The sequence below is a fragment of the Melanostigma gelatinosum genome (genome assembly GCF_949748355.1).
Source record: "Melanostigma gelatinosum genome assembly, chromosome: 21".
Taxonomy (NCBI): Eukaryota; Metazoa; Chordata; class Actinopteri; order Perciformes; family Zoarcidae; genus Melanostigma; species Melanostigma gelatinosum.
This window is the reverse complement of record NC_136654.1, coordinates 2,976,676-2,999,544: the sequence shown is the minus strand read 5'-3', so window position 1 is coordinate 2,999,544 and position 22,869 is coordinate 2,976,676. Positions and strand designations below refer to the sequence as shown.

Genomic DNA, 22,869 nt, shown 5'->3' with positions numbered 1-22,869 from the left:
AAGAGGCACCAAAGAGGCACCAACGAGGCACCAAAGAGGCACCAACGATGCACCAACGAGGCACCAAAGAGGCACCAATGAGGCACCAACGAGGCACCAAAGAGGCACCAACGAGGCACCAACGAGGCACCAACGAGGCGGGGAATAATGGCACTGTTGGTCGTGAATTCAAGTGTGCCGAGGTGTATCTGAGCGTCCCCTTCCAGCTCCAAGGATGCCAACAATCGAGGTGTCACATTATAACCTAATGTCGATAAAAAAAAACATTCTGCGCTGAGGGAGTATTCAAAATTTGTTTCTCTGGTCGGTAATGAATTTAATACAGCCCGAAAAGCCATGAGCAGTTCCAGCTGGGTAATTACTGTGGAGTCTGCGTTTTTTTCCCCTCTGCATGCAGAGGAGAGAAGGATGTGGGATGTTGAAAGGGGTGGGCTGAAAAAAAAATGGAGGAAAGAATGGAGAAAATGAGGCAGACCGGGCAGTCGGTCCTCCAAACCCAGCTGAACAAAGCAAAAAGTAAGAATAACAGCAGCTGGGATTCTCCCTCGCAGTCCCATCTCAAGTCAACTGTCCGGCTCTCAAAGCTCCTTTTCATTAATTTGTACTCCGTTAGTTGGTCTTGGATTCCTAGGTTTCACTGCAATGGTCCCAATCTATCCCACAACCTTTCACTGGGTGGTCATAATCCAAGATAATGATGGCGGGGAGACTTCCTTCTGTTTAACTGTTTCGCCATTTATTGTCTGAATAGTGCTGGAACCCTGGAAGTTAGCATCGCACTGATTCCCTCGATGAAAAGCCAATGGGAATTTTCCATTGGAGGTTGGAATATTGGAATAAGCTCTGTGGCAAATACAAGTATGTGACAGGCTACTTACTAAGTTTGAATCTTCACAAATGAACACCACTTTTGTGATTTGTGAAACCTGAACAGAAGAAGCTCAGCAGAAGTACAGAGCCAACGTTAGGCCATCGACGAACTACACGATGCTGTGGAGGTGGATTAGTCAGCGTTTCCCTGTCGTTATTACGCATTTTAGGCTTTTCGGGAGTCATTTCACTCCACGTTGTCACCGTGAAGTGGTCATGGTCATGGTGCTCAGGCAACAAAACTACGGTGATGGTCAGTTAGGTTTCGGCAACAAAACCACTTGGTTAGGTTGAGGAAAAACATCATGGTTGGGCTTAAAATGAGTACTTCAACCAAATAATATACATTCGGAAACAAGGTACAAACACGTCAGAAACGTCACCAACGTAACTTCACCTGTCTCTTGATTGCAAGTCCTGTGTTTGACTCGTCCAACTCCCCCTCCGTTGTTCGGCAGCGCCGTCTGTCACATTTATTGCGACGGCACTTGTTCAGAATGTAGCGTATTCACACGGACGCACTAACCTTGCGGTCAGTACAGACTATATACAGGCAAAAAAAAGCAAGAAAGGTGTTCCTATTGCACGCAAAATGACTCACAAATTGCTGTGTCATTCCTATGCCAATTGATGTGAGTGTTTAAGACATGTAGAAGTTTCAAAATTCACTAGCTACATCATTGACACTGTTCGCCTACTGGGTAGTTTGTTAGCTAACACCTAGTCCATGTTAGCGAGTTAGCTGGTCCTTTTCAAGCTGTAACTCAGTGTTATTAAGGTGTAGTAAAGATTGAATTTCAAGCACACAAAAAATGGGTATAAAATGGTGGAAAACTGAACACTGAAAACTGAACTGTGTTGTTTCCCGAGGCTGCAAGGTCTCTTCAAACTCGCGGCCAACTTGAACGTCAGGCTGCGAATTTTGAAAGTTGTCTGTCGCCTAATTTATGTCAACAAACAAACGTTTGTTGAAACAAAAGTCTGGGTACGCGCCATAATAAGTGGTTATTAAATGGTTCTTCGGCCACATCACAGTGCCAGCGCTCTGTTTCTACTCTGGTCCGCAGATATTCAGACAATATTTGTGGGAAGTGAATTCCTCCGTCGACCGCCATCATGGAGCAGACACGGCTGCAGGCAGATTTGTGCAAAGCCTCCATGAAGCGTATCATTATATATAAAGACTACAACAACATACAGACGTATACACACTAATGAGAGGTGGAGGAGTCATTGCTGTATGATTACCGAATGGCCTAGGAGGCAACTGTATCCATCATAGCGGCTGACATGTTTACTGCTGCTTGGGTTTCTCTGTCTGTAATATTCCTTTTTTCACTGACATCCCTTCTTTTTATTTTCTGTCTTTCTTTCTTTTCTTTTCTCTCTCTTTCTCTCGCTCCATGCTGAAGAAAACCGAGGCCCATAGGAATGTGCTGATGGCTGAGCGTTTCATCTCGGTCTCACGTTACCGGCCAGACTGAACCTCACTGACCCACACACACACACACACACACACACACACACAGATGCTAGTATTTGTCATTGCGCCTATATTTTGATGCCACTGGTATCCAGGGTAACTGGTGTGAATGCAAACAGCAGGCTGGAAAGATGGAAAGCTGTCCTGTAAGTTTCAAAGTTAAAGCAGAGTTTATATGACCGTATTCACTGTGTCTGATCCTCTACTGCTACACGGGGGAAACCTGTAATGTAATGCTTTCTGGATTTTTAACATAAAACCTTTGTTGTAAATGATGCCTATCTGCTAAACGTTTGCATATTTACAGCATTTGATCTTATATAAATATAATAATACATTGTATCATGATATATTCTTCTCTCATGTCTTTGATGTGTTTTCATTCTTCTGAAATATTTCCAGGACAGTAGCAATTTTATGTGAGACCATGCCCTCTTCTCTCTTTCCCTCCCTCAGTTGGATTTGAAACATCTGGATCTGTTCTCGATAATCATTATAATGTCAGTTTGTTGGCATTGGTCTCGCTGGCTGACAAAACATTCCCTGTTAGTCAGTTCGCATTTTGGAATTATCAACCAACTCTGTAGTTCCTCTCTGCTGCACGGGGCATTTTAACATCTTTCAGACTCACGCTGTGTTCTTGTGTCACAGTTTTGGTGTTTTTGTCTTGACTTCAGACACATCTTAATCATTGGGTACATCCCAATTCTCTTAATTGCATCCAGGTTTCCCCCTCACGCGGAATCGAGAAGCGTCACTTGAAGCAAAGTCTTTTTTTCTGATGACGGTGGAACGGCTGATCACAGCTGGATCGGCTGTCAGTCGGCTTTAACAGCTGGAGAGACTTTTGATGGAGTTTGTGTCTGCAGACGTGTGAATACTAATACTGATAAAGACACAGTTATCATCACTTCCAGAGCAGCAGTGCTTTCTCTGTGCAGCCTGTAACCTGCTAACATTAATTCTGTATTCATACTGTGTACTGAATCTTGCTTAGAGGCCACAGGATCGATTTGTACCGGCAGAATACGTTTATATGATTTATTCATTATTTACGTCTGTATTTATTGATATTCTGACTGTAAAATCAATATTTAATAACCCAGAACATGATTATAGTATCTTTTGAACACTGGAAAGTATCTATAAGGCTAGATGTGTCTGGGGAAATCGAAATGATGTAACTCATATCAAAACAGGAATTATTAGCCTCACTGAATGGAAATGACGATAAATGATGTAAAAGGTGTTTCTTGCCAACAGACAGACTCTCTCTCTCTCTCTCTCTCTCTCTCTCTCTCTCTCTCTCTGACTTTAACTGTATCCATAACAACAGATATTGAATGAAATATCAGATTATGAAAAGTCAAGTCTTTCTAATAAATGAAGAAAGTTGTTTGTAGGCCTTTTGTTGTTCAGACCTGCAATGAACATGTATTTTAAACAAATGGTGAATCAGAAAACAAATCAGATATAAAGCTGGAGAGTGATACACTTGAGTTTAATCTGTGATCTGTCTTCAGTCTGACATGAAACATCAGTGATTTTTTGCCTGATCAGACTGTCTTCCTAGTTTGGCCTCCCTTTGTTGAAGTGAGAAAACTCTTTATCTTACCTGCCTGTCTATAAGTCAACCTCCCACGAGCGGCTTTGATTTAGCGGGCAGCTGTTTACAGTGAGAAACCCCAGATAACCGCGCTGTACTCTGTCTGCGCAGCACCAAGATAAAGGAGACTGTCTCCATTTCTTCGGCGGGGCTTTTGCAAAGGTGCGTTCGAAGAAGACCCAAACAAAGGGGACATGTAACCGCTGTAAAAGGAAAAGGTAAGAATGAATACAACCCACACATTGTTGTTATAAAGTCACTTTGTGGGCGTCAATGGAGCAGCCACTGGTCAAAAACGGTCAAAAAAAAAAGAAAGAAAGTGAAGCAGCCAAAGAGCCAGCTCTGCTTCGCTCAGCACTGAATGGAATTACAGTTCTGTGATGCAAACGTGGCACCAGGAGCTGCCCTCAACTGCCCCCCTCCACACACATCCCCCTCCTCTTTGCTTCCTCCCGCTTCCTGCCAAAGCCAACGTGACCGCTCAGGCCTCAGGGGCAACTTGTGTGGCACAGAATGCCCACCTCCACCACCAGCTCTTCATCACCTCCTCCCCTCACATGCACTCAGCAAAGCTCTTTCAGATGCAGCTCCCTATATCTCCTTGCCTTTATTCATCCGCTATCTCCAGTTCACAATCTTTGACATATTCACAGTAAAAACTCCATGAAGAACTTCTTGGAACTCACGGAATTGATTCTCTACAGCGGCAAACTGGGAAAACAACATTGTTCTCTTGAACTATCTGTGTTGCCAAATGATGAGCAACTGGACTCTTTTGTGAGGAAACATTGATGGTCAACCAGGTTAAGTTTAGTTGGACCCAGACTGTCTCCAGTAAGAATGATCATACCGTAACAACTTGTGTTACCGTGTAACCCCCTGACCAGGAAGTGGGAAGAGCAAGAAATATAAACAAATAGAGCACAGTTTGTTCCAATACTCCCACACACGTGCATGCGCACACACACACATATGGAGCTTGTTCGCCAACAGGTGACGTCACGACGACTACGTCCACTTCTTATCCATCCATGTCTGTGAATATATCACATACTTTCTACCCCCTGCTGCTTGCTGTCTGTTTAGAAGACTGCACAGCTGTATTTTAAGGAATCTGTATCTGTTAGCATACAGTATCAGCATTGATCAGCTGTTTGGTATGTGATCACTTTACACATGCTATGCAATATGAATATCTATGAAAAAGTATGAACACTAACATCACTCAGGGTAACAGGTAACTGTATTGTATAATTACACTGGGTCTCCAACTGGTGACTCCTTATATTCTATTATAACTTAACTCGTCTTTCTAGCTTCTCAAACCCAGAGATGCTCTCAAGACATTTATTTCAAGTTATTCCAAGTCCGAGCCCCCATCTTCGTTTCAAAGGTCCTGCAATAAATGAATGAAAACTTAACCCCCACCCTTTTCTGACCCCCAAACAAATCATTTGTGTACAATCCCTGAAGAGTTTCTAGACTTCTCCATATACTACACACACCACAGGAACCAGAACACCAACCGTATCCAGCGCTTTAGAGTTTTTGGAAAGAACTGTAGACGCCTGAAAGTATAAAAACACAGAAGACACGACCACAGACAGGGAGGGCATGAAGTGACCAAAAATCAGGGACCGGATGCAAGTCTCACATTTACATGGTGGACACATTAGCAGGGCAGCCAGGACACACAGTCTGCAGTATTTTATGCTTCACTGGGATTTGTTCTCATCCTACAAATGTGCTCATGTGCAAACTTTCCCTTTCCAAATGTATTATTCGTATTGCAGGCCTGGTTTGCATTAAGTCCCCATACCCAATTATCATGCTTATTTATTTCTCATAGAGAGTACATGGAGGAGAACTCTTTGCCTCATGAAATTTCATCTGGCATTTTACCGCTGTAATCCAGCGTGGACGTGATGAAGAGCCTCGGGTTTAGCCTACATGATTGTTTGAACCATGTTTAAACCACTGTGTTTTAGGTTGCGACCATCTCTTGTGTACACACATTCTGACATGTGTATCCAGCAAAGTTACATCCTCAAACAGCTGTTTTCTTTTGTGACCAAAGTAATGCTTCGTGGGGAAACACACAGTGAGATTACTGGTTTCATAAGAAAGTCGGTAAGGAGCTGTCACCAGAAGAGGAGAGAGAGAGATAGACCGAGATAAAGAGAGTGCTGGATCTGAGTAACACCATTTATATTTATAGTCTGAGGAAAACAACCATAGGCTGAAAGAAAAGTGCAAGTGTTGTATGACTGAGTGGAAAATGTGATTGCACACTCTGGAAGTTAAATCTCACTCAAGCCTTAACACACACACCAAGCCGAATCATATGTAAATACCGTAACACTGAGTACCTCGTTGTTCATGGTACGAGTCAGGTGAAATACCATCAGCTGATTATAAGAAAGAAATGAACATCTGTTGTTCACTCCTGAGGCAGCCTTCAGCCCGTTTCTGTCACTGTGTACTGTAATCTCACTCTGATTTGTCCAGTTTCCACAAAATTGAAGCAGTAGTTTGACATTTTGTGAAATACGCTTTGATTTCATGGTGAGAGATAGATGAAGATAAGATTGATATACCACTCGTGTTTGCACGGTAAATGTGCCGGACGGCTGCCTGTTTAGAATAAAGACTGAAAACATGTGGGACCAGCTAGCCTGGATCCGCCCAAAAGCAACTCAATTTGGCTCACTAATTAACTCATTGGATCTGGTGTAATCCCCAGGAAAACCAACATCGTTTGGTTTTATGGGGAGTTATGTGTCTGACAATTTCTTGGCCAGGCGCAGTGACTTCCTCGACTTCTGTCATTGCTGTGGGGTTGCCAGGCAACCAGCGCAGACTCCACTGCAACCTATATTTAGTTTGGCTACCCAGCTGCTGGCTTCATCTTCAGCGCACCGGACACGACAGTGATTTCAAAAGAGAAGAGTTGTACGAGTCGCATTGTGCACAATGTATTTCCTTCAAGGTGATCCTGACATTCTCTCTAGCGGCCGCCAGGGGCGACTCCGCTGCAATGAAGCCCGATTTATAGACGTCTATGAGAAAACGACTCTACTTTATTACCCCAGTAAACATCGTAAATTGTGAAAAAAAAGTGCGTTTCCCAAAGTGTCAAAGTATTTTTGCTGCTGATATGACTAAGACCTCTAGCTTGTATTAATTTTTTTTAATTTATTATACTATATTGATCCCGTTAAGGGGGAAACTTGTCTCTGCATTTGACCCATCCCTGTATAGAGGGAGCAGTGGGCTGCCAATGACAGCCGTTAGGGGCTCAGTAGATTGCTCAAGTACACTCATGACACGTCCCAGTCGAGGATCGAACCGTTGACCTTGCGATTACCAGACAACCCTCTTAACCCGGTGAGCCACAGTCACCCCCATAGAACTTTCTCAGCCATTGGCTCGGCTCCGGACGCGGTGACGTGCTCTGTCAGGCCACGGGTTGATCAGGTTTGAGATTGTAGTTTACGGTATCACATGACTCACACTCCATCGTATTACGTGAGGTTTAGCAGAGCACCAGGTGATTGTTGGGTCAGTGGATAAGAGTCTGGTGAGAGCAGGAATCCAGGGATTAGCTTTAAAGCCACCATAACTCGCCCTGCGAGCACACGTAAGCATGCAAACACACAACACACAGCAGCCACCAACCACTGTGCTGAGAGGAAAGCGCTGTTATTCAGGACAAAAGTCTGCCTTGCATAACAATCCTCTGCATTCAACCCACTAAGAGCACACACTCCCCTCTGCTAAACATGACTCATGGATGATCTCCAGTTCCTGTAAACCAGAGGAGATTACTGTAGGTTCACTTACATCAAAAGTACACATTACACTGAAGCAACACTGTTCCAGGCGCTCTTCCCTGTGGAAAACATGACCAAGATATATCGGAAAGATATTTCATTTTGAGCCGTTTACTGCTGCTGTGAAACAAGTCATGTTGAAGTTTTACACAATCACAATCATCAACAGCTAATTCATTCTTCTTCTGTCCGGCACAAAGTAACCAAATTAAAAATCTAGATTTTACACAATGTGCAGTGAGTCAGTATGTTTACTTTGAAGAAAAAATGAGGGAATACTGAGAGAAGCTGTAAGGTGGTTGGTCATGGAAAGACATTTGAGCTGTGCCTTTTCAACTCAAACAGGGCACGGTTGCACAAGTGGCAGCTTGAAAGAGAGTTTCGTCACTCAGAAATCATACAGGGCCATCACTAAACTAACTTAATTGTTATTTCGGTGCTTTTTTGGGATAGGGGTAGAAATTCCACTAATACTGGGGAAAATGTAAGTCAGTGCTCCAAGCTGGAGACTGTCAAGATTTCGCTGGCCGTTTTTTTTTTCCCCCAAGCCGCAGCTATCTGTTGCCAGCTCTTTGAATATTACATAGCACTACCACCTTTTTATGATCCATTGAAACACATTTGTTTGCCAATCTGTCCAAGAGTGTCCGGCTGCAGACCTCACATCTTGGGACCCAGGTCTGCCCGCCAATGGATGGAGAGGGTCCCCCAGATCTAAGATCCGTTCCGTTAGCCTTTTTAAAAATTATTATTTAAGAATGTCTGAACTGAAAGTTGTTTTTCAAGTAACACAAATGAGCTGGACATTCTTTCTTTTGGTTGGTTTGTGAAAAGAAACACTTTGCTAAATAAGTTGAATAAAAAACACGCCTGGCCCGTGTGATGTTAGCCTGTTAGAAGCTAACCTGTTACTTCAGCTCTATGAATCCATTTGAACAAATTCTTCAACAATATATCCTCTGAGAAGTGTGCTTGAACCAATACAGCCTTCAAAAAGTGTGCATTCAATTGATTATTATATGTAAAATAAAGTTTTCCTGCATATATTATCTCCTTCCTGCTTTGTCTGGATGAAAAGGTAACAGTACCAACACAATATCACCGTACACAACAAGCTAACATGACCCATACGCTTACTAGCATTTTATGTTAGCATTATCTTTTTCCCCCATCTTGCTAATATTAAAATGCAAATATAAATTACAAACATCTTCATGAAAGACTGACGATAATGTTGTTGCTCAGTAGCACTCACTTCAATAGCAAACATGCCTACTGACAGCTAGCTCCAGCTTAGCTTGTGTGCAGTAAGCTAACGGTCAGCGGTAGCCGAACCCACAGAAGTTGTAATTACAGCCGATAAACTGGGACTTTCCAACTGTGAAGGGGAACGTGGTGCTCGTGTCCAGCGGGGGTGAGGAGGAGATTTGCTGGCAACTCCAGCTTTCTTTGGTCTGTTATTATTTTTACACTTCCTGTGGTTGCAGACTCTGACAACTGATTTTTTTTCAGTGTGACAAGCTGGGGTTTTTCTTCTATATGCTGAAGACTCTGTCTTCATCGCTGAAGTTCATCTCTGTCTAACGAATCAGCTAAAAGGATTCATTTCACACAGTACAAAACAGTAAGGACAAATTAAATGATATATAGATTAAAGGGGGAGGCAGGATGCTCAATCTTGGCCTCACTGTACCAGTTGGTGCGCTTAAGCCCTGTATTTTATACACAATCTCCTAAAATTGCAGTCAAAATTTGCGGTTCATCCGGGAGGATTGGTGTAAAACTCTTATGTGTCCACCCTGGTGGTTTTGCTGCACACAGGAAAAAGTGCCAGACGAAAGAAAATTGGATACATACACCATGATGAGGGAGTTTTACAAAAAATATTGAGCAAGATCAAATTGCACAACCAAGCCCGGGAAAATGCAATGTCCAAACCCCGCTGTGGCGTCAGGGTCATCCTGGGTCTGTCAGTGGGGGGAACAGAGTTTAGAATAAGGCTGACTGGACCGCAAACACAGCTCTCCCTGTGAAATCCCACCGTCAAGAGGGGCTTTTTCCAGGCCCGTGCGCCACAACCCTCCGGAGAGCCTGTTTGCAGAGACTCAGCGCGAGAAAGAGACTGCTTGAGAAGTTCCCCGTTCATGTACAGAGAATATGATATTAGTTGCTGCAGAATGTGCAGCAGGACAGTGACAGTGGGCAGTATTTTCACAGCACAGTACCAGCAGAGCGAAGCCTCTATTGGCCATTTACTACCACAAACTACTGAGTAAACATGAGCGCAGTGGGTCCATGTTCTGCTGACGTCCGACATGATGAATTGAACAGTGTTGTGTTATAGAAATGATCACAACCATGGATGCACCAAAATGCATTTGGGGAAATGTAGGAGCAGTTTTCTCAGCACGTGCGCTATAATTCACTTATTTAAGCCTGGAAGTGCAGCTCCAAAACTTTGCCTTTGTGAAAAAAAAAGAGACTTTTCCGTGGTCCATATTTTCCCTCATGTTGGGCACCGCTGCTTTCAAGGAACACACATCTGTAAACGATCAGATTCCGGCCTGAATATGTTATAAGATAAAACAAACAACGCTGTGTGTGTGTGTTCCATCTCCTTCCCTCCTCCCACTCGCATCCCTTACGCAAGAGCAGAGCGCCATCGTGTGGTGAAGATACATATCTTTCTCTTGCGTACAGATTCATAACGCCACTTTATGGCTCATTTGAACATATTTCCGGCGCTTTTATTCAGGAGGAAGGAGAATTACTGCAAGACAATCCTTTTTTTTCACACTAAATTTTATTCAACGGTTTAAAAACATGATTGAAAACAATAATCAGCATAATAAACTGCAGGTATCAACAATCATCAAGAAATGTCCATGTCACGATTAAATACACAGACACCTAACAAGGACATTTTGAAAAACAGGACTTCAGAAACAGGTCGCTCCTCAGTGAGCGCGCGATGGGTGTTCTTATGGGAAAGCCTAATTTGACCGCAATACCTTCTGGGAATTTGAGTTCAAGGAGAGAATCGACGCACGGAGCGGTACTGGTTGTCATGTAAGCATGAAATAAATATTCCCGACCTAGTATGGCTTTCACAACCAGCTTCAAATGCAAGTCAGTTCCACCAGTGTACCATTTAGGAAAAGTCGAGTCTTACATGTGCAAGTAGAAACGCGTGTACATTCTAATGAGTGCAGGACAGTAATGGTTGATGGTTTTCTGTTTGCTCCCAACTGTGTAAAACAGTAGAATACTAAAACTGACAAGTGAATGAAGAAAGAAGCAAACTCCTTCCACTGAGAAGGAAGAAACGAGGGAAGGAGAGGAAGCATTCATGTCTCCTCTAAACGCTCTGAGAAAGATAACTTCTTGTGAATCTTAACTTTCCCTTTAGTCTTTGCTCAGATGAGAGGCGGAACTTGCAGGCTGGGCCAGCGGGCTTAAACTGTAATTTAGACAATACATTGCTGGAGACACCCTGGAGTGAAATTCACAGCTTTAAGGGAGCTCAATCAACACAAGCGAGCGCAGGTGCACCGTCAGCTTTTTCAAGGCTGACAAATGAAAAAGGTAAGATAAGAAAAACAGCTGGAGGAAATAACAGATCCTTTCTCCGAGTGGTTTCTGTCTCTCTCCAGTCACTGTTAACTGGAGGTTGGAAAGGCAGAAGGACACACGAGTCCGGTCCTAGATGTGATCCACTAAAGCAGAATCTGACCGTCAGTGTAACCAGGAGGCTCTGTGGAGTGGAGAAAATCTGCTTAACTGGCTACTTGAGATGTTATTTGGGAGAGAGCTGTCCTTCAACCGATTGTTCATGGTGGGGTTGGACAAAACCACCTCATCTGGTCCAAAGCACATGTAAGGGAAACAGCACAATCCCTCTTTATTGAAGATGATAGGGATGACAGGGGCCAGAGGGACGCCTGAGAGTTCCTTGAGCCCCGTCAGACTGCAGTAATATGTTGGGCCACTGCTCGGGACTAAAGCGAGTGGAAACTCTGTGCGAGTCCAGCGACAGACACACATGAGGACGAGCAGCCCACCACAGCTCAGGCTGTAAGAGGAGCCGCCGTAGACACGTCGTCAACAGACCGAGGCTCAATGACACCCGACCGCCACAGCAGAGACGCTAAATACACGCTGGGAGGAGAGAAGTCGTGTGCTTTTAATGTTTAGATGTTTATTCTGCGAAAGGCAAGAGCCCACCTGAAGACGACAGCTTGGAATACATTTCAAAAGTGACAAAAAAAAAAACATGAACATTTAAAAAGGGCTGACGGAGGCACCTGATTATCAGATCACAGCAGGCTTTTGCACCTGTGGATCTGTGGATTGACATTTCTTTGCTGGCAGCTGGTGCTCTGTGAAACCTGTAGCGTCAGAAGAACACAACAAAAACAAAGTGAGGTCGATGTCTATAGTATTGCACATACAGAGAGAAATGCTGATTCAAGTTTGCGTACAGCGGCTGTGAAACATCCCCACAAGAACAAACAACGAAAGGGTGATTGTGATCAGCCTCAAGGCTGAAACTGGAAAAGTTTTGAATTCTTATCTAAACATCTGCGACGCGGTGAGCTGTGGCTCAGGTTTAACTGATGGCTTAAACCCCCCCCCCCCCCGATCATACTGCTTGAGAATTGTGCGACAAGAGCGGTGAATCAAAACAATGAGCATCAAGCTACAGACGAGAGTACAACAGAAACACAGAACAGGATGTACTCACAGATCAGGTCTGCTTCTCAACCTTGAACCTGAATCTCAACCTTGAATCTCTAGTCGGGGATGTAACCCGAATGTGGCACAAATAGAAGACGCAGAGTAAAGATTAGAACACACGTGGTTTGAATTCCCTTCTTTGAAAGTTATAGTAGGTACCTTCAAGCTGTGCAATTCTTTTTTTTTTTTTAAAACATGATTTTGACTTGAAAAGGTTCACAACTTGTTTGATAAAAAAAAATCCCAAAAATGATTTTAATAAATTAAGATTCTCAAATTCAGTCGAATCATTTTGTTCTAAAAAACGCATGTCAAAAAGTGCAGTGGTTCATGTTGGACACATTCAGGCACAAAGAGCTCAAGATGAAAAATACTAAATGTAAGATCCAGAACAACAAAGAACACGGAACAAGACGTCTGTCCCGACAGATTACATTCTGTCAAGGACACGTTCCATCGGGACGCTGAACCGCCTCAGACATCTTGGAAATTTCCAAACTTGAAACGGAGGGAATTTGTTTGACCCGTTTCCAGAAGAAAAGCTGGCATGGAGTCAAACCGTGGGATATTTTAATGTTCACAGTGCTCAGACAAAACATCTGATATGTCAGACACATGTGATGGGGGGGGGGGGGGAGATATCTAAAGTGTGCCAGTTGAGCTGCAGCGTGAATGTAGCCACGATGTTTCACCACGTAGACCCTCAGGCCTCATGGGAGCTTTGCCTACGAGCGGCCGGCGCAAATTCAAGGCAATTGTGTTCGTGTCCTCTTGGCAGCCGCCGGAGGAACAAAACTCAAAACAATTATCTTCACCGTGCAACGACGATCAGTCACTGCAGCTGTGCTGCTATGTACAGGCTGAAAACACTGCTCAGTGTCAGACCGAGAAACGGGCAAAATGACTTGTTCAAAGACGAAAGTTCATCTTCCATCTTTAACTTCATATTTATTTTACTCAGGCAATGAGCCACTTCCCTACCTGGAGAACTCACCTGACAGGTTTTTAAAAAAATAAAATAAAACACAAAGTGGTTCATTTGAATGCTTTGTGAACAGCGTCACTCCACCCAAAAGGTCTTTGCCTCTACACAGCGGTACAGTGATCCCAGTATGCTGTGAAATTATACTTTTTTTTTTTTTCTTTTTTAAAAAGGTGATGACATCACTCGTCCAGAAAGATGTCTACGTTTAATACTTTCAAATCATAGCGTCATCTTTTTTGATATCGACACTGAAACTAAAGACTTCCTGTGCTGCCGGCTCCATTGAGAACCAACACCCGAGTCTACGGCGCTTCCCTCTCATTGTGTCGGTTCACCGCTCCACGTGGACTCATCTCGCATATGAAACATGGAGGCCATCTGTACGCTGGCGAAGGGAGTCAGACAGATCCATAAAAAAAGGAAAATGAATACTGGATTTACATTCATCGGGTGGTGAAAAAAAGAACGAGCCCGAAGCAAGTGAGCTGAATGTATCAGGGCTGTGTGTTGCTGCCCCCTAGAGGACGGGGTGGGGGGGGGGGGGTCATTAAGACCATTATTCTTACATGGGAGAATACTCTTTCCCTTTACAAAATTACATGATTGACTGCAAAGCTATGACCGGGGAAACAGTCTCGTCTCCGTGAACCACGTCAAACTGCAACGTCATCATAGTCGGCAAACACACATTACTCTCGCCCCAACGCGCACGCCAGATGTTTTGTCTGTAGGATTCATGAAATCGTTTTAAAAAAAGGCAGCGGTTATAGCTTGGGTTGATCTAAGAGTTCCTCTAAAAAAGTACAGAAGGCTTAAGCCTAGCGGTAAAACTAGCCGGACAGTAACCCTTTTTTTGTTTCGTCTTGTAGAAGGCACACAAACTACCACGAAAGTATAGTAATAATCTTCAAAATGTGCAAAAAAGCTCAGTTTACATCGTTTCCTCGAGAAAAGAAAGAAAGAAGGAGAAAAGAAAAGTCTCAGTATCTGCCTTCCCCTCGTGTTTCTGTGGAGAGGAGAAGTCCACGGGCGTCCTATAGAAATGTGCTTTAGAACCACACTCAGGCCTCTCTGCCTCTGCGTTTCTTCCATTGGCACTTAAGTTAGCGTTAGTGCAGATTAAAATAAAAAGTGCGGAGTCTGCACGTGCAGCATGATGTGCACATTCTGTATGTGATCGAAAAGGCTGCATGACAAGAAGTTCTGCTTTTGATTCGAGATGGTTCAGAGAGGCAGGGGGACGAGGACCAGTCAGCGTGGTGACTGGATCCACTTAAAGAGAGAAACCAGCACACCAGACAAAATACAATGACATGGCAGATTAACGAGAGCAGCACTTTCATGCCCCGCAGTAGTTTTGTACCGCCACGGTACCATCTCAAAAAGTTATCCAGAAATAGGAGGCAGCTCTGGTCTTTAAGTGTGCGCCGTCCGCCATCCTTCCGAGTCCTTGGTCATTCAGACGTAGACGTAGGCGAGGAGGCGTCAGCGGTGGGGGTGGCTGTTGGGGTGGGGGTGTTGGTGGGGGACAGCTTGGGGCCTTGGAGGGCCTGCGGATTGACGATGACCTGGATGACAAAGTCCTTCTGGATCTTCGTGTCCTGCAGCCGCGTCTTGTCCGTGAGCAGCTTCCCGGAGAAGAACCAGCGCTGGTGGCCGGCGTCAATGTCCTCCTGGGCCTGCAGCTGCTTCTTCAGGAGCCCGATGGTGTCGGCCATGCTGGCGCTGAGGCGCAGGTCCGTGCCCGTGGACAGCCGCACCTGCAGCGGACGGGGTAGCGTGAAGATTAACGGCGGACAAAAAATACATAAATAACTGAGTTTAATTGGTTGGTTACCTTTAAAAAAACCTCCCAATGACAGAAACAACCAGGCGAGTCTTTAAGGATGCTTGTGTCACAGTACCTTGAGCTGGAACTCCTTCTTAGGCGCCACAGCAGGTTCGGGGCCATCGCTGGGGTCGTCGTCGCTGCGCTCTGAGATGAGGTTCACAGGCGGAGCCAAGCAGTAGACGGGCAGCTGGTAGCGGGTCCCCAGTTCGTCGTAGCACTCTGCGAGAGTTCCTGCAGAAGGGTGTCAAACAAAAACATGACTGGTTGTATTTGTCCGAGACATTTAAGCTATGTAATGCAAGATCCACGCCCTTTTTTCTCCCGTCCTCACCGTGTGGCAGCGTGATGCTGGCCCCATCCACTATAGCCTGGGCCAGGTCGTGGTCGCTGCCCTCCAAGGCCACGGCCGCGGCTTTCAGGGCGTCCCAGATCTCCTTGCGGCCCTCGAAGGCCGGCGCCGTGTCCCAGAACTCGTCGCGCTTGCTCCGCAGCTGGCCCTCGGTCATCGGATAGTCGCTCTTCCACTTGGGACGGTCTTTCTTCAGAGGCTCGTTGCGTCCTGCGATGGGGGGGGGAGCCAGTCGTCAAAAACTCTGCGATTCCATTTGGTTGTTAAAACGGTCCACAACAAGTCACTTTGGATAAAAGCGTCTGCTAAATGACTGTAATGGAACAAGTGCGGTACAGTACCCCCCTGTTTCCCGGGGGACTCTTTTGGATATTCATTCATATCTTCATGCATATCATAAACAGAGCTGGCAGCAGAGAGAACCGCTAGCCGTCACCAGAGACGGAGAACATCTCACCCCGCACCGCCGCGCTACGTCACCCTCATCTAAAAGTAGGTCATTCGGAGTTTGCAATATGCATGAAGCACGTGTGGCCTCAACCTTCCTAGTAACCTTAACGTTGTTTCCCACCATTCAATATTAACACAAGCCCAGTCCAGCACTTTTGTTAACGGAGGCCCGAGGGTCACACAGAGCATCAGGGCAGGGAACTAACATTTCTGATCACCATTCAGTTAAACATCTTAATACTGAACCAGCAATTTACCATACCTGCAATTGTCTAGTGTGGCATTTCCCACTATGGAGTGGTCTCGTGTAGGGCTGGGCGATAAATCGATTTAATCGATTAATTCGAATGTGTGCTTTAAGGCGATGTGTTTTATTGAAAATCGAGAAAATCGCCCCCACCCCTCCCCCCCGTTGGGTTCCCGTAGTAGAGTGCGCGCGCATTGTTTACAAACTAAAACAATGGCGGCCAGCAGCTTCACTGCTGGCCGCCGCCGCCGCCACCTCACAACAACAACCCAGCATTTTGGAGACATTCACCAACTGTACTCCGCATGAGAAGAAGAGTGCCCGGTGGAAAGCCATCACGGATGCAGTCGCGATGTATATCGCAAAAGATATGGTGCCCATATACACCGTGGAAAAGCCGGGGTTTATTCACCGTCTCAAAGCTTTGGACCCCAGGTACGTGCTACCAAGCCGTAAACATTTTTCTGACGTTGCCTTGCCTCGGCTGTACAATAGTACACGCCAAAGGATCTCTGCGGAGCTGGAGGGGATGTCATTCTACTCCGCAACAACTGACCTGTGGTCCAGCAGGTTGACCCAGACACCGATCCACTTGACTGGTGGAAGCGTCACCAACTTAACTTTCCAAGGCTAAGTACTTTAGCAAAGAAATACCTCTCTGTGCCAGCTACAAGTGCCCCCTCTGAGAGGCTTTTCAGTGTGTGGGGGGGGGGCATTGTTACATGCCACCGTGCATGCCTGAAGCCAGAGGTAGTAGACAGGCTTGTCTTCCTGGCAAAAAATATTTAGAAAAAACATGCACTACTGTTTAATACTGTTGGTTATGTTGTGAATGCACTTGATTTTGTTTACATGCACTTATTTACTGTGCAAAATATGTTATGTTGATGTTAGATCAGATGTTGCACTTTTGAAAATGTGAATGTTAAAGGGTCATATACATTTTATTTCATGCTGTGTTTGTATCAGTGTATTCAGTTAGAAAAGCTTACTGTAAAAAGTTACATTTGCACAGTTGTTTACAATGGAAGGCTACTATTTAATGCCATTTAATGTTATGTTTAATTAAATTTTATATTTAAATGATTCAGGCAAACAAAAGAGTGACCAAATACTTTTTGTATACTACAGGCACCTTTCTACAATGTTCAGGTTTTGTTTGCACTTTATTTTTATCAACCTACTTGGGAAAATCATCACAAAATAAAAGAAAAAATTGTTTTCAACAGCTTCTGTCATCTGCAAAAAATTTTGGGGGAAAAAAATCGATTTAAATCGTGAATCGGATTTTTTGTAAAAAAATCGGAGATTTTTTTTTTAGGCCATATCGCCCAGCCCTAGTCTCGTGTGACGTCACAGTTTAGCTGTCGGCCATGTTGGAGTACACACAAAGCCACTGGCATGCACGGCTGAGTCGCATAACCTATCGGTGGTGAACTTTTGTGCTGTCTTTGGTTGTGGCAGCAGAGCTGATAGAGACAAGAAATCATTCTTTCGTTTGCCAGCGGTCATTACACATCAAGGAAATGACACGAAGGAGCTATCCAAGCGACGTCGCGAGAAATGGCTGTCACGCATCTCTCGAGATATAAAGGAATGGAATTTGGAGTACACTCGAGTATGTGCGGATCACTTTATAAGTGGTCAGTGATTTTATTTACAAATTCGTTTGTGAACAGTATTTAATGAAGGAAATATAAATTAAACTTGGACATGAGAAGGTTACCGAAGCTTCATCGGCCCGTGACAGCAGTCGGTGCCAGAGACTTGTCGAGCGTGTACAACAGGCGAAACACAGAGATGCAGCCTCAGCATTGCTTGATATGAGTTTAACGTCAGATCATATATATATATATATATATATATGTATATATATGTATGTATATGTATATGTATATATATGTATATGTGTGTATGTATATGTGTATATATATATATATATGTATATGTGTATATATATGTATGTGTATATATATGTATATATGTATATATATATGTATATATGTATATGTATATGTGTATATATGTATATGTGTATATATATATGTATATATATATATATATATATATATATATATGTATATGTATATGTATATGTATATATATATATATATATATATAAATATAAATATAAATATAATGTGGGGGGGGGATGAAGTTAGTTGAAAGTGAATTCCTACACACACGCACACAATGACATGCACGTACAATGTAAACAAACACACGTGTCTGTTTGCGCTGAGTAAACATTGAATATTGCTAAATATCGGACCAGATCTGTATATATTTACTCTTCCAATGACGAGATGAGAATTCTAGACGACCGTTGCTTTGACGTCTCGGACCCATCCACTGACAAACTGATTATAAGCGTCGAGCCCTTTGTAGCACTCCAGCTCGTCTTTTGTGTAAGGACTGGGGGTGTTCACGAGATACGTGTAGATGTTGGCGTAGTTTACCGATGGAAGATAAGTAGGATCGGCACTGAAACGATCTGCACTCATCGTATAGGGATCCAAGTTACCAATAACCTTCAATTTGGCCAGGTAGCGAATCTTTGATGCACTATCCAGTGATTCAAGGTATGGTATTTTCGCCGCACTTCCTTGTTTACTCTCCGCCATGTAGGATCTGTATGTACTCCAACATGGCGGACAGACCTCGTAACTAAGGAGATCGTGACGTAGGTGAGACCACTCTATTGGTAGTAATCTGAATAGGCTGACGTGAAGTCCTATTTCTTTTTTTTTTTAAATGGTTGTTCATGTATTAAGAAACATCTTTAGTCTAACTTTATATTTGCAAACTGAGAGGCAGAGACGCCACTCACTGAGGAGTGGAAAATGAAGAGTATGAAGGACACAGCACGCATCCAAGAGGTTGCGTTTCTGTTTACACCAATTATTTATAGGGCAAGCGGCTTAGGAGGAGTAATTCGGAGGACACGGGGTGGTGTAGGATTAGCACCTGGAGTGACGCAGAGGGGCTCCCTCACTACCACTCAGCCAAAGTGGGAATGGACGTGTGGCGTCTACGAAGACGACAAGTTGGGTTTAAATATCTATCCTAATGTGGTCCATATATAAAGACACACAGGTACACGCACACAAACTGGACTAAAGGTTTTCAAACTGTGAGACATGCAACTTACGATTAATTTCATGATTCATTAATCTGACGATTATATTCTCGATTAATGGATTAACTGTCTGCTTTATTAAAACATCAGAAAATAGAGAAAAAAAGTCCATGGTGACGTCATCAAATGCCTTTCCAGTTTACTGGAATATAAAAGCCAAGGACAAGCAGCGAACGCTGCCATTCAAGAGGCTGTAACCGTTACATGTTTGAGTACAATAATTGACTGATCGTTGCAGAGCTAAACTCGGAATGAATCAAATTACGATAAGACAACACTGCACAAAGAAGTGGCAAAAATTTAAAGTATGGAAATAAGTGTGCCTCGGTGGATTGCGGGTGTGTAAAGCGGGCCGTGACTACAGGAAGTGATTCAACAAATAGCCCATCGAAACACAGACACAACACTGCAGAACAGACGCATGAAGCAATAGCCGGGTGTCTTCATCCAGCTGGGCTCATGAAGACAGCCGGCACCAGAAATGAGTCATAAACAAAGTACGGGGATCAGGAAGTCGTCTCCAGGACGCGAACACAGCAACAAGCATAGGTGGCTGTTAGAGGATTACCTGCGTCTGGGAAAATAAAGTGTCCTTGGCCCTGCAGAGACACCCAGCAGCCCTCTCACCCCCCCCCCCCCCCCGCATGAGGCAACTAATGAGCGTGGGGGTGTTTTTCTGTGTTCCTCTTTAAAAGCAGACATCAGTGCCCACAGTGGAGACACCACATGAGCTGTTGTGTTTGACGTCTTCCTCTCACAGGGCCGTCTGCCTGCATGAGGGTGTGTCAAACAGGGCCGATCGGGTCCCGTTAGAGAAACCCGTCAGTGACTCAGCGGGACATGATGCGACTTGTTCTTTTTGAATGAAGCGTGGTCTAGCAGGGAGTGGCTGTTGATACCAATCAGGGTGGGGAATCACCACGAGCCGCTGCCATAAACCCAGGGAACCTTGGCCGTGAAGGCTCAAACTTTAAATAGTCCATCCGTCGGCCACATTGACAGGAAACGCAGAAAGACTAATTATTTTGACGGTCATATTTGAAAAATCTATATCAGATGTTCATTTTGGAACACCGCCTTGTGGCCCGGGGGGGGGGGGGGGCATCTAAATCCCTGACACTGATGCACAAAGCTGGATTCATTCTCCACGTCTTGGCTTTCTGAGCAGAGATGTTGTTTCCTCATCTTCAGTGAGTTTATTACGACAACATTCATAAACCTGCTGCAGGTCTGTTACTCCTCTAATAGTCCCAATAAGCAACATCACCGACATTGTTGTCTGGGGTCGAAACTATGCAGAGATTCAGAACGTCTGCCAGTTCAGCCGTGCGGCGCCTGCGTCCCTCAGTTTAGTCTGGTTGCACGTACAACATCTGCTCTCGCTAAGTGCTGAAGCAGCAATCCAAATTCCATCCGTCAGTTTCAAAGACAAGTGCAAGAGGACAAAAAAAACATGGCAGCGGGCCAGTGTTTATCTCTGGAGGAACGTTATCTTCCGGGAAGGTAACGAATGGAAACGACCGCCCCGATGTGAACGATCCACAGATCAGCAACTCCGAGAACCGGCGTTACCTTCCGCTTCAGTGTTGCCATTTACAGTGACGGCAGACTCCTGCTTGGTCACTCCGTCCGCATCAAAACGTCGGTGCGATACGGTGTTCACAGAGCCACCATACATACATGCCACTTGTGGAATAGCCTACCGTCATCAGATTAAGTGCGAGGCTTGAAATTGGTGGGGTGAGCAAATTGCAGGCCTCACTATAGATGCGATGTCAGGCAAATGTAGGCGTAGAAGGCGTGGGTGAATTGGGTAATCTCTGAATGCAGATGGATCCCTGACCATGGAGACAGACACCCTCTGTCCTTCTGCTTAGCGGGCAGTCGGTTTCTCCACACAATAACCTCAAAAGGTGAAACCCAATCACAAGTGGTCACTTGAGATGCATCGGAGTCAGACGGAGGGAGTGAACTGCAGCTGGACACCATTGAGTCTCCACCACCTTCTTACAAGTGCTGTGCTCAACACATGCAATTAAGCAGAACTGGACAGTTGTGCGTGATTTTTTGCAATGCCTTCACTTAGCATAGAAATACATTTGGGTGGATATGACACACGCTGGTATGTCTTACCTCCACGTCCACCGTTCCTGGACGAGCCTCGGCTCTGCGTGTCCTCCCAGCCTTCCCAGTACCTCCCCACGCATCCTCCCATGGTTCAGAGGGCTGCGGATCGTTTCCAGGCGTCGCACTAGCTGAACAGGGGGCCCATCGCGGCAGAAGACGGTGAACCAGGTCCGATGAAGAGGACGGGTCGCAGGTCCGATGCTGCAAGCCTATAGGTCACCCGAGGCGGCGGCAAGGACGGGAACACGCGGATGTTTAATAGCGATGAACGCATATATATATATAGAAATATATAACTGTTATACCATTAAGATCTAGGCTTACTATGCGTTTCCTCTTTACGTATGAGTGCTGTTTGAGTGTGACACGACCCCACGAGACTCAAAGGCTTCAGTTACAAGAGTTTGACAAATCGGCGAGCAACCGAACAGTTTGTTTAAATGTTACAATACAAACTGCAACATGTCAGTCGTCTAACTTGCCTGCTAAATTGGTCTAGTTGTGAAATGTGAAGTCCAGCGTTCCACACAGCGCGCACCTTTTCCTCGCTAACAAGCTAACAGGGCCAACCAGCTAACGACTAGAACACCAGTAAACACAAACTTCCGCGCACTCGTGACCATTTGCATGTTGAGTTTCGTCCAAATGCGGCTGATGGTCGCAGCTTCTCGCAGACGTCCGTATACCACTTCAATTCTTTGCTGCTGTTTCCAGCTTGTTTTTCTTTAAATCCCCCCAAAACGTTACTCCCCCTCTCCGCTGGTAAGAAGGTGACGAGCGGTGGAGCTCGCGCAGCAGAACTTTTTTTTTTTTTTTTTTTACGCCTGCGCGTAAGTACGCAGGCAGGTGCTGTGTTCTCTTACGTCAGGACGAAACGCAATTATGAATGGGCGAGACTGCGAATATATTCGACACTGGCGGATGTATCGCATAGCTACTGTGTTTCTTGCTTTGAATCATATTTTTCACGATTCATTTAAAACTGCAAACAGTACAAGAGCGAGAACACTGTGCTTCATGGTAAGGGGAGACGGCGTCAGGAAGTACCTCACGAATATCAGTCTACCTTTTGCTGAGTTTTGGAATTCTGACTGCACCTGAAGGCATCATCAAAAACTAATGTTCGGTTTTCATTTCAACGTTCAAAAAACATTTCAGTTTCAAGCAACACACGCCTCACGCAATGGCCTCTGCGTAGCATTGCATTGTTCG

The 22,869-nt window shown here is 44.7% G+C and overlaps 1 protein-coding gene across 1 annotated transcript; it reads right to left on the bottom strand.

Annotated features, from left to right (window-relative positions):
• Positions 1-10,606: 10,606 nt before the first annotated feature.
• On the bottom strand, positions 10,607-22,376 carry ubtd1b (ubiquitin domain containing 1b). Its single transcript, XM_079293425.1, has 4 exons — positions 21,664-22,376; positions 15,677-15,904; positions 15,419-15,576; positions 10,607-15,274 (listed from the first exon to the last, which is right to left on the bottom strand). Exons 1-4 carry the CDS (start codon positions 21,743-21,745, stop codon positions 14,969-14,971), a joined length of 774 nt encoding a protein of 257 aa, XP_079149551.1. The 5' UTR covers positions 21,746-22,376; the 3' UTR covers positions 10,607-14,968.
• Between the last annotated feature and the right edge of the window lie 493 nt (positions 22,377-22,869).

What these genes read in the sequence shown, in the direction of transcription:
- ubtd1b (XM_079293425.1), bottom strand. Translation starts at nt 21,745, where the DNA reads ATGGGAGGATGCGTGGGGAGGTACTGGGAAGGCTGGGAGGACACGCAG. An exon ending in CAGCATCACGCTGCCACACG is followed by an intron (nt 15,577 to 15,676) that starts GTGAGGACGGGA and finishes ACCCTTCTGCAG; the next exon opens with GAACTCTCGCAGAGTGCTAC. An exon ending in AGAAGGAGTTCCAGCTCAAG is followed by an intron (nt 15,275 to 15,418) that starts GTACTGTGACAC and finishes CGTCCGCTGCAG; the next exon opens with GTGCGGCTGTCCACGGGCAC.